The sequence below is a fragment of the Nelusetta ayraudi genome, unplaced genomic scaffold (assembly GCF_046127955.1).
Source record: "Nelusetta ayraudi isolate G7.1 ecotype Tasmania unplaced genomic scaffold, CSIRO-AGI_Nayr_v1 ptg000155l, whole genome shotgun sequence".
In the NCBI taxonomy this organism is placed as follows: Eukaryota; Metazoa; Chordata; class Actinopteri; order Tetraodontiformes; family Monacanthidae; genus Nelusetta; species Nelusetta ayraudi.
This window is the reverse complement of record NW_027466205.1, coordinates 537,717-552,103: the sequence shown is the minus strand read 5'-3', so window position 1 is coordinate 552,103 and position 14,387 is coordinate 537,717. Positions and strand designations below refer to the sequence as shown.

The window sequence follows — 14,387 nt, the reverse complement described above, 5'->3', positions numbered from 1 at the left end:
AAACCTGGGACTTTGAACTGGGTGAGCCTTGCAGAGACACTGACCTGGGTCAAAGACATTTCCATCAAAGGTCTCCTCGACCTCGCTCAGCAGGTGGGAAGAAGGAATTATAGAGGAATGTCTCTTATATGCCTTCGAGCTCTGCTGCAGGGGTAAAAGAGATAATAAATAAATAAATAAAAATGAAGAATCTGTAATTTGCAGAAGGTGTCACGCGGACAACAAGCGTAAATAAATACCTCCTTAATGTCTCCCAGCGACTTGGAGTGCCTGCTCAGCTGCTGGCCCTTCTCCTGGTGGTTGAGGCGGGCGTTGGGGCGAGGCAGACCGTCAGATTCCGCGGGCGAGCCTCCTCCCAGGGGACTTAGTGGGGTGTCGAAGATCATCTGGTGGTGCCTGACCAGGAGCTCCACCATGAGCGCCTGGTAGGGGTAGTCCACCAGGGAGGAGAGGGAAACTTCCGCGTCCGCCTGCCGAGGTTTGATGAGCGTCGGACCAAAGATGATGCCCAAGTTGCTGGCCGTCATCTTGTTCTCCTCCGATTGCTCCGTCACCCTGGTGGGTCAAAGGGCAAAGGTTACCGCTTAGCGGATAAACACTCAGATTGAACTCTCCAAGTCCAAGATGGACGTACCGATGGAGGTGTTCTATGAGGAACTGCAAGGTCCTGTAGTGAGCCGGCGGCAGTTGCCTCAGCAGGTCCTTGATCTTGAAGAGGACCCGGTTGAGCTCCACGCTGATCTGGGCCGGGCTCGTCGGCGCGGGGCCGAGCCGCTGGGCCTCCACCTCCTCCGCGATAATGCTCTTGCTCTCCTTGGCCAGGCCGATGAAGTCGTTGTAGTAGCGGAAGAGGATGAGCGGCTCAGGGAGCTGCGGAGGAAAAGTGTGGATACAGAAAGACGCAGGGGAAAATAAATAGAAGTTGAAGGAAGTTGATAGTGCGCGCGGGGGGAAAGCAAACAAGCGTGCGATGAGAAAACACTTTGGAGGACAAGAGGTGGGGGGGCGGATGCTGAAAATACACTTGGGTAAACAAATATTGCTGCATCTGTTTCGCTCTGCACAAGGACACTATTGGAGATCCCAGAAACACACTGAAGATTGTAAAATGTGGAAGGTACAACAGCGCACAAGCTTGACCAAGTGTTTAGCACACCAGGCTAAATATGCGGTTTTCTGGAGATCTATTAAGCTTTTTTGAATGACTAACATTTCGGGGGGGGAAAAGTTAAAAAGTTGACTGAAAAGCAGCCTACCTGTCTCAGGTAAAGTTTGAGCACGTTGCTGATGTCGTGAGGATACAGCTCGGAGAGCTCCACCAGGTGCTTGCCGTTCTCGAACGCCTGGCACAGCTTCTCCACCCGAGACTTGGCGCCGTTCACCCGGTAGATTCCCTACACGGCGCAAGAGCGAAACGCGTTCAAGACGGGAGAACGGAAAAAACGTCTGCGGAATATCAATAGCTAATTGTTTTCTTGTTTTTTTTTGTTTTTTTTTTAAACGGGAAAATCCACCTTAATGTTGAGCGCCCTGTTCTCGATCTCTGACGTGCACTTCTGTATGATGAAGGGGATGCCGTCGGGGCTGTTCCTGGCCGCCTGCGTGAAGTCGATGCCGAAGAGGTGCAGCCTGCCCTGGAGCTTCTTGTGCCCGCACTGGATGGCCAAGGTTTCCAGACACTTCTTATGGCAGGCTAGAGAACACTGCAGGACAAACGCAGCCCATAGTCAGCTTCCAATCCAATCCAATCCAATTCCTGATCTTTTTTTTTTTTTTTTAATCAAAAACAACGAGCGAGCCGTTACCTCCTCGCACTCGGCCCCGTGAAACACCACCAGGCTGTCGCACTCGCGGCACTTGGACGGCGCTCTCAGCTTCCTCAGCTTGTGCGTCTGGGCAGCCTTGGACATGTGGGTGTTCCGGAAGGGGCCCGGAGAGCTGGCCGTTTCGATCAGGATCTCGTTGGAACCTGCGGAAACGGGACGGAGGCGAGGACATGACAGCGGGGGGATCAACTGAGGTGCCGAAGCTCAGAGTTTTGCTCAAAGTTAGTTTCACACACTGGACCTTGGGGTGGATTCTCATGTGCAGTAGCTTACCAATGTCAGAGGGAGAGGGCGGCTCTCTCTCGTCCAAGTCATCAGCTGAGGACATCGTGCCGGTCGAGGGCGTCCGGGGTAAACGCCTCTTGAAGTCGCCTGGGCAGTGACAAGAGGAACACGCCAATGAGTCCGCCGCTCCGCCACACTCACAAGGAAGCCGACGTTCTTTCAGTCCCTATCAGCGATCGTCCTCAAGACGCCGTCCGATTCTGAGGAACGATAAGAACCGTCGTCTCCAGGAAGAGGCGCCGGTTCCAAGCCAAACATTTCGAGCGCCGGCCCTTCCAGGAAGTCCAAAGACCGAAAGGTTGGCGGTTCAAATCCAGTCTGCCGTCATGTCCTTGCCTGGTGCAAATGTGAGTGACTGTTGGGTGGGTGGTGAGTCTGAGGAGCCGCTTCGCTTCCGTCAGTCTGGCCCCAGGGCAGCTGTGGCTTCACATGTAGCTTATCGCCACCAGTGTGAATGTGGTGTGAATGAATAATGGGTTCAATGTAAAGCGCTTTTGGGTGCCTTGAAAAGCTCTATATAAATACAATAACATTTTTTTCATGATTATTATTGTGTAATTGTTATAAACGCTTCCGACTCATGCGAGCTTGCGTAACCGTTTGGCGGAGAGACAGCACACCTTGAAGCCGCAGATTTGGGTGAACATCAAGTTCGCTTGGGAAAAAAAAGAAATGTTTGCGCAGCCCCGAGGCGACTGAAGACAATCAGCGCCAAAGAATGCTCCTCGCGCTAGCCGGCCGCCTGCAATGACGGTGCCAGGTGTCGCGTAACAACTGTTGCTTGTGGCTTTTCAGTGGTTTTTGAAAGCGTCTCACGTGGCAGAGCGAGGGAAGGTTTCATTTGAGGAAAAACACCGACCGTGTGCTTTTTTTTTTGTCTGGGAGATGATGTGTGCGGCAAATTTAGGTGGTATCGCTTTCGACTAAATGTTAAACTAAACTTGAGGGAAGCTGCGGTGGATGAACCTGGCAAATTGAATGGGTCGCGAACAGCCTCACCCGGGCTCGCGGTGGGCGAGTCCATGGACCGGGACTCGCTGCTGCCTCCGGCGCTCTCGGAGTCGCTGCACATCCCTCCACCCTGGCTGGCTGAAGCCCAGGGACGGAACGGGGCCTGAATCCGCAGCGCTGCGGAGGGATGATTGGGGCCGTGAGTCATGAAGATAGTGGTTAACAACTGTTAGAAAAACCTCAGCGTTTCACTTCCCCATTACAGTGTTGCGGCGTATAATAGCTGAACAAACACAGGGCTGGTGTGACGTGGCCTTCCAGGCTCGAGTGCGCAGGGAGGATTTTTGTTGATGTCGCTGAATGCAACCTGTTAATCCACTGGCGCATACAAATATATGTTGGATTGAACTCGAGATGGAACATGGAGGGGAACGAAGCAAACTAGATTTTTTTTTTTTTTTTTTTTTAAGTGATATTTTCTCACTAAACTGAGCATTATGTTAAGTTTAGTTAAGTTTAGCATTAGGTTTCAGCATTCTCCTGTGCCATTTCAATATATACACCCACTTTGGATGTCATTGCTGCTGTTGGACCGCCTCTCCGAGATCTTGGCGTGCTGGGCGTTGAGAGAAGTGTCCAAGTCGTCTGCGCCCAGGGGGTCGGAGGTCACGGACGCCTGTGACAGATTGCTGTGGGACGAGTGGCTTCCGCTCAGCAGGCGCTTGGTGAAAAGCACCCTGGTAAAAAGGAGGAGAGCGTAAACAAAGCAGCCCCCCGCCCATAAAGCGCACGGGAGAAGTCCGGAATAATCATGATATCACGAGATCACCCCCCCCCCCCCGAACACTTAACATCAAAGGCAGCTGCTGATTGGGGCCAACGACGATTAACTGACTCTGATTGGCTCACAAATGGCCGAGGCGCAGCCATGTCGGCCTATTGTTCGACGGCACAATAGGCAGTATGTAGGTCAGTGGGCTATATTTAATGTTTGAGGACCAATGCATGCAGTGGATGCATATAAATGCGTGCACGTGGGTGCGTGCGCGTTTCATTTCCTTTCGCCCAAGCAGAGTTCTTTTGATCTGAGGGATCAGAGGTGGTTGGAGGGTTTGAGGTGGTGGTGGTGGTGGTGGTGGTGGTGGTGGGGAAACCAAAGAACAAAGCCCTTCCTTATTTCCATGTGTGTGTGTGGTCACAAAACTCCTTCAACACAGTTCATGAAAGAGACCAACTTTTCTTTTTTTCCCTCTGTTTTTATTTATTTTTTATTATTTTGAACAGAAATCTCTGCTAAGAGCCTTCGCTCCTGAGCGCCTTCCGTGTTTTCCTTTTGCCCATTTGTGTTCGAACTCCTTAAAACCACCTCTCTCTCCCTCTCTCTCTCTCCCTCTCTCCCTCTCTCCCGTGACCGCAGCTCATTTCCGCAGGAAGCCCCCGTTAGCCGAAGCGATTGTTTCAGACTTTCAAAAACAAGCTCCTTCGCTCTCGGTCATTACGCCATTCCCCGATGAGGTTATCAGCGGCGCGGGGCAAAACACACGGCTCCTATTTACGACACGTCCTTGTGTTTGCTAAATGTCACCTCAAACCACCTCCGTTGACCCAGTTCTCGCTGCTACCAATGCTAATTTTACCAAGCCAAATCACGTCGACGTTGGAAAAGAAGAAAGAAGAAGGAGCGCTGCTTGGGTCCTTTAAATAAAATTAGCCAAAAAAAAAAAAAACCCCGGTGCTCTTAGGTTAGGTTGCATTCATAGAAGCTCGCGCTTTGTGCCTGCATCAGGGTAAACATTTACCCTGTCATTTTTTTTAAAGCTGTGTAGCCACGCCAAAATAAAGGCTTTTTAATTTTCTACATACAGCGGAGTTGCGTTGGATTTTTCAGTTTCTCATCGTGCACTTCACTCGTACACTCCCCATTTTTGTGCAAGGACTTCACTGAATCTGTCAGCGTCACACCAATGTGGGTTTTGGTTTGGAAATAGGGAAGCGGGTACATCTACCGCAACAAACTTTATCATTATTGTTTTAGCGTATGGTCTTGGCCATTAACTCAAAACCTAACATGAGTTTGCTTATCCACTACAGATGCATAAGAATGTTTATTGTAATGAAAGGCGGGGGCAAAAAAAAACTTCACAGTTTTTGTGAAGTTTGGGTCAGTAATTCAAATATATGCACTACCAGTCAAACATTTTGACTTCTCATGCAACATTTTTTCTTCATCTTTACTACTTTCTTCAATGGAAGACACATACTGCTAAGATATATGGAATTATTTAGCAAAGAAAACATATGCTATGTATGCAGGGTTGCTATTTTGAAGAATATAAAATATAAAACTTGGCTGAGTCATTTCATACTTATTTGCCTACTACATAATTCGACATGTGTACATTCGTAGTTTTGATGCCTTTTGGGGAGAATCTGCAATTTAAATAGTCATGAAAATAAAAGAAAATTCATGAAATGAGAAGGTGTCAAACCTTTTGACAGTGCTGGTCTTTCCAAAAATGCTGCTTAACCCAGTTACACTCAGCCTTTGACATGCGCCTGCGTTGCGTTCACTTACCCCGCGCTTTGCGTGGCGGCCGCGTCAGAGGAGTGCGACTCCGTGCGCGCCGTGTCGACAGGGAGGCTCCGGACAAAGTCGATGTAGCGCTGGCCCGGCTCGTACAGCTTGGCGTTCTCGCACAGGCTCTGGTGGTTGACGGGCAGCGACACCACCTGGGCCTGCTGCAGCTGGAACCAGTTGACCGTCACCTGCAAACCAAGACGGCGGCAGGCTGAGCAAAGCGTCGACCCCGATTCGCCGTTGTTGTTTTTTTTTGTTTTTTTTTTTAAAAAAACCGCTGGACTCACGGCCTTGAGGGTGAGGTCACACTGGGACACCATCTCCCGGATCTGGGTGATGATTTCGCTCTTGGTGTTGGCAAGGTTGACCCTCTTCTCCCTCACGTCCACCTGGCACGCCTTGCAGTGCTCCCTGGCCTCGTCCGCCTGCCGGTCGGCGGAGACGTTTGCTCATTTCATTTCATAACCACTCTCAACAATAACCGTGACCTGGACTCTGTGTCGTCACATCTACACACCCCACACAGACCCCAATCCCCTTGTCGACCTCATGTTTTTAATTCCAGAGGCCATCCTGGTGTGTGCAATATTCCCTGCACTGACTGCAACTGACCTCTAGCGGTGTTCTTTTTCTTTCTTTCTACCTCTACCGCCTGTTCTCTCTCCTTGTTTTCTTTTCTTTATTTTGATGATTGTGTATTGATATTGTGCTGTATTGTAATACGACCATCTCATTACTTTTTTTTCTGGTTGGTTCTTGGTTGCTTGTTTGTCTGTATGTCTGCTTTTTATCTTTTGATCTGGACCTTGAATCTGTTAATAAAATCTATCTATCTATCTATCTATCTATCTATCTATCTATCTATCTATCTATTACTGTTGCAGCACACCTTGCGCAAATGCTCGACTCATTTCGCGCAGACTGGAAATGCAACATTTAGGCGTAATTGATGGGAGAGGCTAATGACCTGCCATTTATTTTCGATTATCACAGGAGAACAATCACCTTAAGTCTGGCATCCGCGACGCGCCGTTGTCACCCTGCCAGCACTTCTAATTATTGCAAACAGCTTGCACGGTTCAGCCTGTGTCAGCGAGGCGCTCTATGGTACGGCGTGGACGTCAACGTGTCGGGAAGAACAGGCTGTCATGTGGTGGTGATGTTAACAGCGTGCCAAAATAGACACTGTGGCCTCCCTCTTAGTACTTTCTATGCTACCATCTAAAAAGGTGGCTGTGAATGTTCTGGCTAAAATCCCGGTGCAGGAAATTTGATGTGCACTTTAGCGAGCTCGCACATAACCAATTTTGATTTTCTTCCTCACAACCCCTTTTTTAAAACCTAATTCAAAGGATAAAATGATCGCAGAGCCCCGATAATGCACCTCGGGGGCTGAGAAAGTGCACAGGAAGACCTTTAAGTGGCACTCCCAAGAGGGATTGATGCAAGAAAAAACTTGCAAAATTCTAAAATTCTAAGAATTCTATTTTCATTTTCTGAAAATTCAAAATATGTGATTGTATGTGAGTGGCAAACAATTCCTTTGAGAACCCTATATATCACTGCAATATTATTTTTATCCTGAGAGTTCTGTGCCCATGCTATGCCCCGGGAGAAGGTGGCCGACCTTCTGCAGGGCCTCCTCCTCCAGCCGCCGCCTCTTCTCCAGCTGCTTGGCCGCGGCCGCTCCTCCTCCTCCGCCTCCTCCGCCGCCGCCGCCTCCTCCCATCTGCTCCTCCTCCAGCCGGCTGGTGGACACCTTGGCCTTCTCGTACTCCTCGTGCCGCTGGGCCTGCAGCAGCCGAGCCTTCTTCAGGGCGTTGTCCGCCTCGTGCTGCGGGGGGGGGAGGGGCGAATTTTCATGGACTTGATTCGAGAGAGAAAATTGACACAAGTTCCCGCAGAGCTTTTTGGTCGTTCTTCCTTTTTTTCCACAGCACTGAGGGGGGCGGGGTTATTTGGAAGCTCTGTTCATTACGACCACTTTGGTCTTTTAGAACCTACCAATTTTTAATGGTTTGCGACCATTGCACCATTGCACCGCTTTTAGCTAAGTTTGCTTTTAGCATTTCTTAGTGAATGAATGCAACGACACTGTACTGTTTTTGTCGTGGATGTCGCCCTTATATTGTTTGCTCTGTCTCTTAGTGAGGCTGTCACTGCAAAACCCCACTATGCCACTGCCACTGTATTGTTCTAGGGGAACCGACGACTGTTGTGGTAAAGAAAAAACAACACACGTCATCAATACAACTCGGAGTTCCGCAGGCACGTGTGTGTGGCCCCCTGCAAAACGCCACCTTGATGTCAATCAACCCACCATCTTCTTTTGTTCCCGCTGCCACTGCTCCTTCACCTCTTTTCTTAGTCTGTCCAGTTCATTCTTTCTGGTGAGAAGAGGCTGAAACGAGAAATCCAACACATAAATACCCGCAAAAGCACTTTTCGAGCCTTTTGTTTTCACTGCCCGATTCCCTCAGACGAGCGTCTCTCGCGCGAGCGCGCACCTGCATGAACTTGTTGCTCTGGAGGACGGCCGCCGTCTGCAGCACCAGCTGGCTGTACTCGATGTCGTTCTTGAACGCGGCCACGTAGGTCTCGCGGAAGGGCATGAACTCCTGAAATTGGAAAAAAATCGAGATGACTTCGCGCCGGCCCCCGCACGGTTTTTCCTGGACAAAAGTCCGACGATGTGCGACGTTCGCTCACCTGCTGGCTCGCCAGCGCCTTGGCCGATTCCGCCATCTTGGCGTAGCTCTTTGCGCACTCGATATCTGCAAGCGGAACCGCGCAGGAGAGTTCAAGGCATGGAACGACAACGTCGCTGCAACGTTTGTCTAATTTCAACTCCAAAATATGCACCCAAAATCATCAAAACAAGCCAGACATTGCAGCTTTATTCCGGGCGTGCACAGTATAAACATCACGTTTTTATAATTTTTACTTCGCCTACCTGTATTGACACGCTTCTCCACCCAGGACAGCAGTTCTTTGGTGTACTTGGACCAGGACTTGGCGTAGAGCAGCGCCGACTCCACCCCGCTGTCCTGCCGCTGCAGCGTGCGGTCCACCTCATCGGGCCGCGTCGGCGAAGACGGCCCTGCGGGGGGGGGGGGGGGGGGCAACATCTGTGACTCAGACGGAAAAGCCCGCGCTGACCTCGGATGAGCCGCAGGGAGCTAATGCGACCTGACGCTAAGTAGCCCTGACACGCGCGCGGCCCGCTTCGCGTACTGGCACGTGCCGTGCAAGAACATGATGTGACTGATTGACGATAAACGGGTGTGATTTTTTTTTTTTTTTTTTTTTTTTCCCGGCACTAGTTTCAGGTTCAGACTCCTTCTGATGCTTTCTCAGAAGAGCGCATCCGAGCATTGCCGCCTCACCTGGTGAGTCATCCTTCTCGGGACCGGATCCGCTGGATTCCACGGAGAGGTTCTCGATAGACTGACAGAAAAGAGAGCAAATGAGATGAAAATGAAAGAGAAATCTTTTTCTATTTTCAACTTTAAAATGAAATCGACAGTATTGAAAACAAAAAACCAGCGTTCAAAAAGGAGTCAGAAGAAGTAAATACTTTACTTTACTGCCACCACTTTGATTATGTGGTAATTATGCTCCAGATAAACACTTTCAATTATGAATATATGATCCTGTGACATATAAATGCATATCATATAATCCCATAATATGTTCATACATAGTCGTTTGATAGCTATAAATTATGTTTTTACATCACACATACACTCCCATTGAAAAGTTTGGACACACCTTCTCATGCAGTTTTTTTCTTTATCTTTACAACTCTCTACAGCGCAGATAGACACTGAAGACGTCACTGTACATAACCTCCGTAAACTACCCATTTGCCAATGGCGCTCAAAACAAAAGCTTATCAAGGGTGGGAGGAGGAGGGGTGTAAAGGAGGGGGGGCGCTTCCCCTTTCAGCCCTGTTATGAAACTCGGCCCGCAGGAAAACAACAATGTGCACGACATCGATTCATCATCCGCTTTTTCGAGGGGCCGGTCGTTCGGGAACGTGCGTCAAGTCGCGAGCCCTTGCCCGACCTTTCGACCTTTGCTGTCAGATTTTTTTTTTTGTTTTTTTTTTTTTGTTTCATGCCAGAGGGGCTTTCTCACTGGGCAAAATATAGGGGCAGTGGGCCACATCCTGACAAACGTGGGACCGCAAGTGAACCGGTGATGATAAATGCGCAAGACTATATTTAGTCCTCCAGTTGGAGTCTGATCGCTTTCTTGGACCATTCGTGCACTTGGAAAAAAAAAAAAAAAACAAGACACCAGGAGGTGGCGTGAAACGAGTGGCACGGTGTGGCCCCTTGTGACGTCACAGAGGGTCCCATGTGTCTTTCGCACGCCGTGGGAAGACGCAAAAGGACATCGTGGGCAACGGCGTGTTAAGATTTCGACCTTGCGTTGGGCGCTTTGTAGAACTGCAGTTGACACGTCACACATGAGGACGGTGGAGGCGTTTCTCACCCTGCTTTTCTTGGTCAGGGGGAGCCCCAACACCGATCCATTCTCTACATCTCCCATAAGGAAGTCAGACACTCTGCGGGAAAACAAGCACAAATCAACAGATGAGACAGTTGTCTTTGTGACATTGAGGCTAAAAGAAGGATTTTAAGAGTGGTCTCAGCATTTCGACTGCATGCAGGGCAGAGTAGTGCAAATCCAATTCGAAGGCCATGCTACCGGATGCACTCAGAGGAAGATGTTTCCCATAATTGCAATAGTTTGACTAGATCTTATCTCGCTCAAAGGTGCCCTGTTACGCAAAAAAAAAAAAGAAAAAAGAAAAAGTGTTGGCTTGATGCTTCGCACCTGCGTGATCTTATCTTTTGAAAAATCGCCGACCTGTCACTTTGAAAGGATGGCCGTGGGAATTTTTTTTCCGGTTTCTGCGGCGACGTCATACTCACACATTGCCAAAGGTGAACGCCAATGTGTCGATCGCCGTGTAGATCTCCCCGAAGAGCTTCTGCCTGTTGTCCTTGTTCACCTCCTTGAAGTTCACGCCTGTCAAAATTGCGAGGAAGACGGAGGGACTGAGTCAGCGTCGGAGACATCCTGCCTTGGCGCCATTGATTTTGTTGAGGGGGGGGGTGACTAATTATCCCACGGGCCGCGTCGAAATGCGAAGGCACCTCAGCGGCCGTCTCCCACCCACAGGAGTCGGCGAAAGGCATCAAAACAAAACTTGTGAGTTACAAGAGATAAACAAAGTCAGCCGAGTGTGTATGTTTGGCTGTAATCTGGTGAGGCGGTAGCTTCCTGCTGCAAGTCTAAACACCGTGAGTGCCGAGGAACGGGGGGGGGTAAATACTGCTGTAATCAGCCTTCACAATAAACTTCCTGTCCTGACTCTGCAGAGGGAAAATAAACCGAGGAGCGACGCTCAGAGAAGAGAAAAAAAAAAAAAGAAGAAGAAGAGAGCGAGGAACATCGACCGAGCAATGAATCAGTGGCATCGTCGGTCACTTCGCCGACCGCTTCCGTGATTTCCTCCGTCTTCCCTTTTTGTTTGCGCGAGAACAATGGAGATTTCTAGAGCTCGAAGCGAGGGGCCCTTAAAATAGAAAAAAAGCCCCTCTGCGTTTGGTTTCTAGAGAGCCTTTTCAATTGAAACTTTCTGAACTCACCTTCGACATTTTTAAAAAAAGTCTTAAAAAAACAAAAAAAAACAAAACATTAAAACACCCCAAAACGAAAAGGCACCCAAGATACAAAAATCCCCGCTTCTTATTTGTCTTCTTCCACATTGCATTTGCATATCTCGTAGTAACCCTGGAAATACTGATCCATCAACAGTTCCATACCTTTCACCTTTTCCAGTGACATCCAGTATCTCTTAGCAGGTGACAAAAATCAAACTTTGGTGTCCATTCCACAGATTCCCAATACGCAGGTACTCCCACAATATAGTCCTCGATCCAGCGAAAGTCAGACCTGGACGAAAAGTACATCCAGTGCGAAAAAGTCCCCCAGCGGTGTTTTCAAATATCAAGCGATTTAAAAAAAAAACTTCGAAAAGATTTCCACGTAGCATCCGATTGCAGCTGCTGTAGCCGCTAGCATTCGCAGCTCTCTGGTGCCGTTGCAACTTCTGCTCTGGGCTAAACCCTCCCCACCCCCCTTTCCCTCTCCCCGACAGGACATCCTGAGGCCTGCTGAGATACAATGCCAGTACGCGCTCGGTCCTCCACCACTGGTCCAAACATGGAAGTTACATCATCACGGAAAAATGGTATTGTTTCAGTGGAAAAGCCCAGCGACGCTGAAACGCTCGTCAGCTTGCCGAGCGCCGCGGAGAAGGAGTCCGGCCCCCCGGGGTAAACGCTTCTTCCATTAAAGACCCGGTCGAAGAATGAGTATCATCTGCGTATCGTCAAATGCAAGGAAAAAGGGGGAAGTGGAAGTCGGTAAAAGCCACTATTTCATCTCTTTCTGGGAGTTTCCAGAACGAGAAGTAAACACTTCTCACGCTTTTACTTGCTCAACACAAGGAGGGGTCACGAACAACAGCGTTGTGCGATGGTGCACTGACGGGGAAGCCCTGGGCGCAGCCGTTACCGCTATCACTCCGAGGGGTCAGCAAAGTGAGCGAGACCGGCCACCTGGTGGCGGGAGCCGGCACAGCGTGCGGAACAGTGCAGAGCAAAGGCCAGTGTTTCCGCGACTGTTTACTCTGTCGATGCGATCTTTATTGACCACAGTCATTTCATTTGCGAACTTTGCACACACACGCAGTGAAGCTGTTAAAAGGGCCCAGTGTGGAACATAACTAATTACATGTTGCCTTGAAATAGCGCCAAAGAGCCATGCATTTCCGTACGAAAACAAATCAGTTGTGTTTTGGTAGCTTATAAGTAATATTTTACGGTTGCATTAGCAGCACGGACGCGTCTCTCAGAATCCCTCCTGACGTTCGTCTTGCATCCGAGACGCCCGTGTCTTAAAACTTACCGGAAGTCCCCACACAAAGCAAATCCCAACAGAATTACAACATGCAAGACAAAACCACGACTCAAAGATCGGACAAAGCGTAACATCGGACATGTAATGTGAGATGCAAAGCAAAACATCAAAGTGGCTGTGGTGCCTCCGGGTACCGAGTACCAACACTTATTTGGCACTTTGATGGACTGAGGTTTAAAAGAGTTCCTCGGTCTGTTTCTCCTAACTCTGGCTACTCTATGTCTCCTGCTGGATGGCAGTAACTGCTACTCCTCAAATGGAATAAGTGTCGGGTCGGACAAAATCTTGCCTGCCAGGCACAACGTTCTGGACTGCGCTGACAGGTCACAGGTCAAACTGTAAATTTGCTAGAAACTACAAACGTACGAGAGAAATGATCCAGTCACGGTATTTCCAAAGTGTGCTTCCACTGTCACGGCCGTCTTTTTGTGGACTAAAAGCTTCCCACCGCCACAGAAAAAGCTCCAGCGCCAGATGAGACATCCTCATCAGGGGGATTCTTGCATGGCAGCCAGGCTCACAAAGACAGAAAAAAAAAAAAAGTCGCAGGCCCTGCCTGTCAGATGATAATCTTGGGGGAAAGGTGAGGCTCGAATGGCATTCCTGAACGTGGCTCCCCTCTGGACTGGCGGACAAAGCGGAGAACGACACCGGCTTATCGTGCGTCTCGAAATCGGGGATTTGATTCCCGACCAAAATATTACTTTCTCGCTCTCCGCATGGGGTTGGAAACACACGCCGTGGCATTCTGAGAGATCGGGTGACTTGCCCGAGAGGTACGTCTCTCTCTGAAGCCCTCCCCCGTTCGGCCCGTGACAAAGAAAGAGGTCCAGGGGAAAGGACAGAGATAAAGAGACAGGCCGTGGCAGGAGTTGGAAGAAGAGCGGACGTCCAGCTGATAAAGCTGTCGAGTTTAGAGGTCGGGGGCGGGGGGGGGGGGAGGAGAGATAAGCGGAGACAGAAAACAGAGCACGGCGAGGAGGAGGGAGTCGGTCAGTCAGTCACGGCATGCCCGGGGTGGAGGGTTAACGCACGGAAAGATCTGGGGCTCACCTTTGACCGTGGCGATGACGGTGCCGGCCGTGCTGAGAATGTCCACGGAGTTGAGGCTCTGGTGTTTGCTGATGATGATCTTCAGCACCCGCAGCAGCTCCCCGAGGCGCTCGTGGACGGCGTGATGCAGGCAGTCGTCGTCGCTCTCTGCGGAGAGACACAACAACGCGGGTTTAATCGAGATCGCGCCGAGCCGGGGGCTCCAGCTCGCTCGGAGCCGCCAGGGCGAAAGAAGAAAAAAAAACGCCGGAGCTGCCTGTGATGGGATTGCGGAATGCGCGTGCACTCCACCTTTCTCCGTGATAACTACAATTAGTGCCTTGCGCTTTTAAGCCGCCCTGATGCTGCTCACAACCGTATATTTTGCGCTTCAGGAAACGCACGCGCTGCTGCGTTGGCTCTCGGTGGCTTGTTCACGCGAAGGGCTTTCAACGCTTTGAACGTTGCAGGTGGATTTTTTTTTTTTTTTTGGGGGGCATGCGTATTTTGTTCTGCTGTGTGGTGAAATGAATTTTTTAAAAAATCTGTTTTTGGGTGAAATTATAACTGAGTTCAGCGAGCAAATCAAAGTCTCCGACCTAACAGTGCGAGGCGGATCTTGATTTACGATCGTTTTCATCAGTTTGTGATTTTCAAAACAGATCCCTCCTATTTCTGGAACCTTGCTTGGCTTTTAGCTTTGCGCTCAATTCCCC

At 49.7% G+C, this 14,387-nt stretch overlaps 1 protein-coding gene across 3 annotated transcripts in view; it reads right to left on the bottom strand.

Moving 5' to 3' along the window:
• The window catches only part of arhgap29a (Rho GTPase activating protein 29a), a 33,277-nt gene that overhangs the window by 2,058 nt on the left and 16,832 nt on the right, over nt 1-14,387 (bottom strand). The window contains exons 3-22 of one of the 3 annotated variants that reach the window (XM_076013680.1): nt 13,693-13,839; nt 10,584-10,680; nt 10,141-10,213; nt 9,027-9,087; nt 8,594-8,740; nt 8,350-8,414; nt 8,148-8,258; nt 7,961-8,041; nt 7,268-7,474; nt 5,928-6,065; nt 5,638-5,828; nt 3,630-3,799; nt 3,111-3,239; nt 2,100-2,198; nt 1,806-1,969; nt 1,515-1,703; nt 1,257-1,394; nt 635-870; nt 240-555; nt 45-144 (exon numbers count right to left, since the gene is read on the bottom strand). In XM_076013680.1, the coding sequence (XP_075869795.1) occupies nt 45-144; nt 240-555; nt 635-870; nt 1,257-1,394; nt 1,515-1,703; nt 1,806-1,969; nt 2,100-2,198; nt 3,111-3,239; nt 3,630-3,799; nt 5,638-5,828; nt 5,928-6,065; nt 7,268-7,474; nt 7,961-8,041; nt 8,148-8,258; nt 8,350-8,414; nt 8,594-8,740; nt 9,027-9,087; nt 10,141-10,213; nt 10,584-10,680; nt 13,693-13,839 (2,859 nt within the window). Of the gene's footprint in view, nt 1-44; nt 145-239; nt 556-634; nt 871-1,256; nt 1,395-1,514; nt 1,704-1,805; nt 1,970-2,099; nt 2,199-3,110; nt 3,240-3,629; nt 3,800-5,637; nt 5,829-5,927; nt 6,066-7,267; nt 7,475-7,960; nt 8,042-8,147; nt 8,259-8,349; nt 8,415-8,593; nt 8,741-9,026; nt 9,088-10,140; nt 10,214-10,583; nt 10,681-11,480; nt 11,767-13,692; nt 13,840-14,387 lie in introns of those variants that run through there. The other 2 variants (XM_076013681.1, XM_076013682.1) reach the window with 2 other exon arrangements.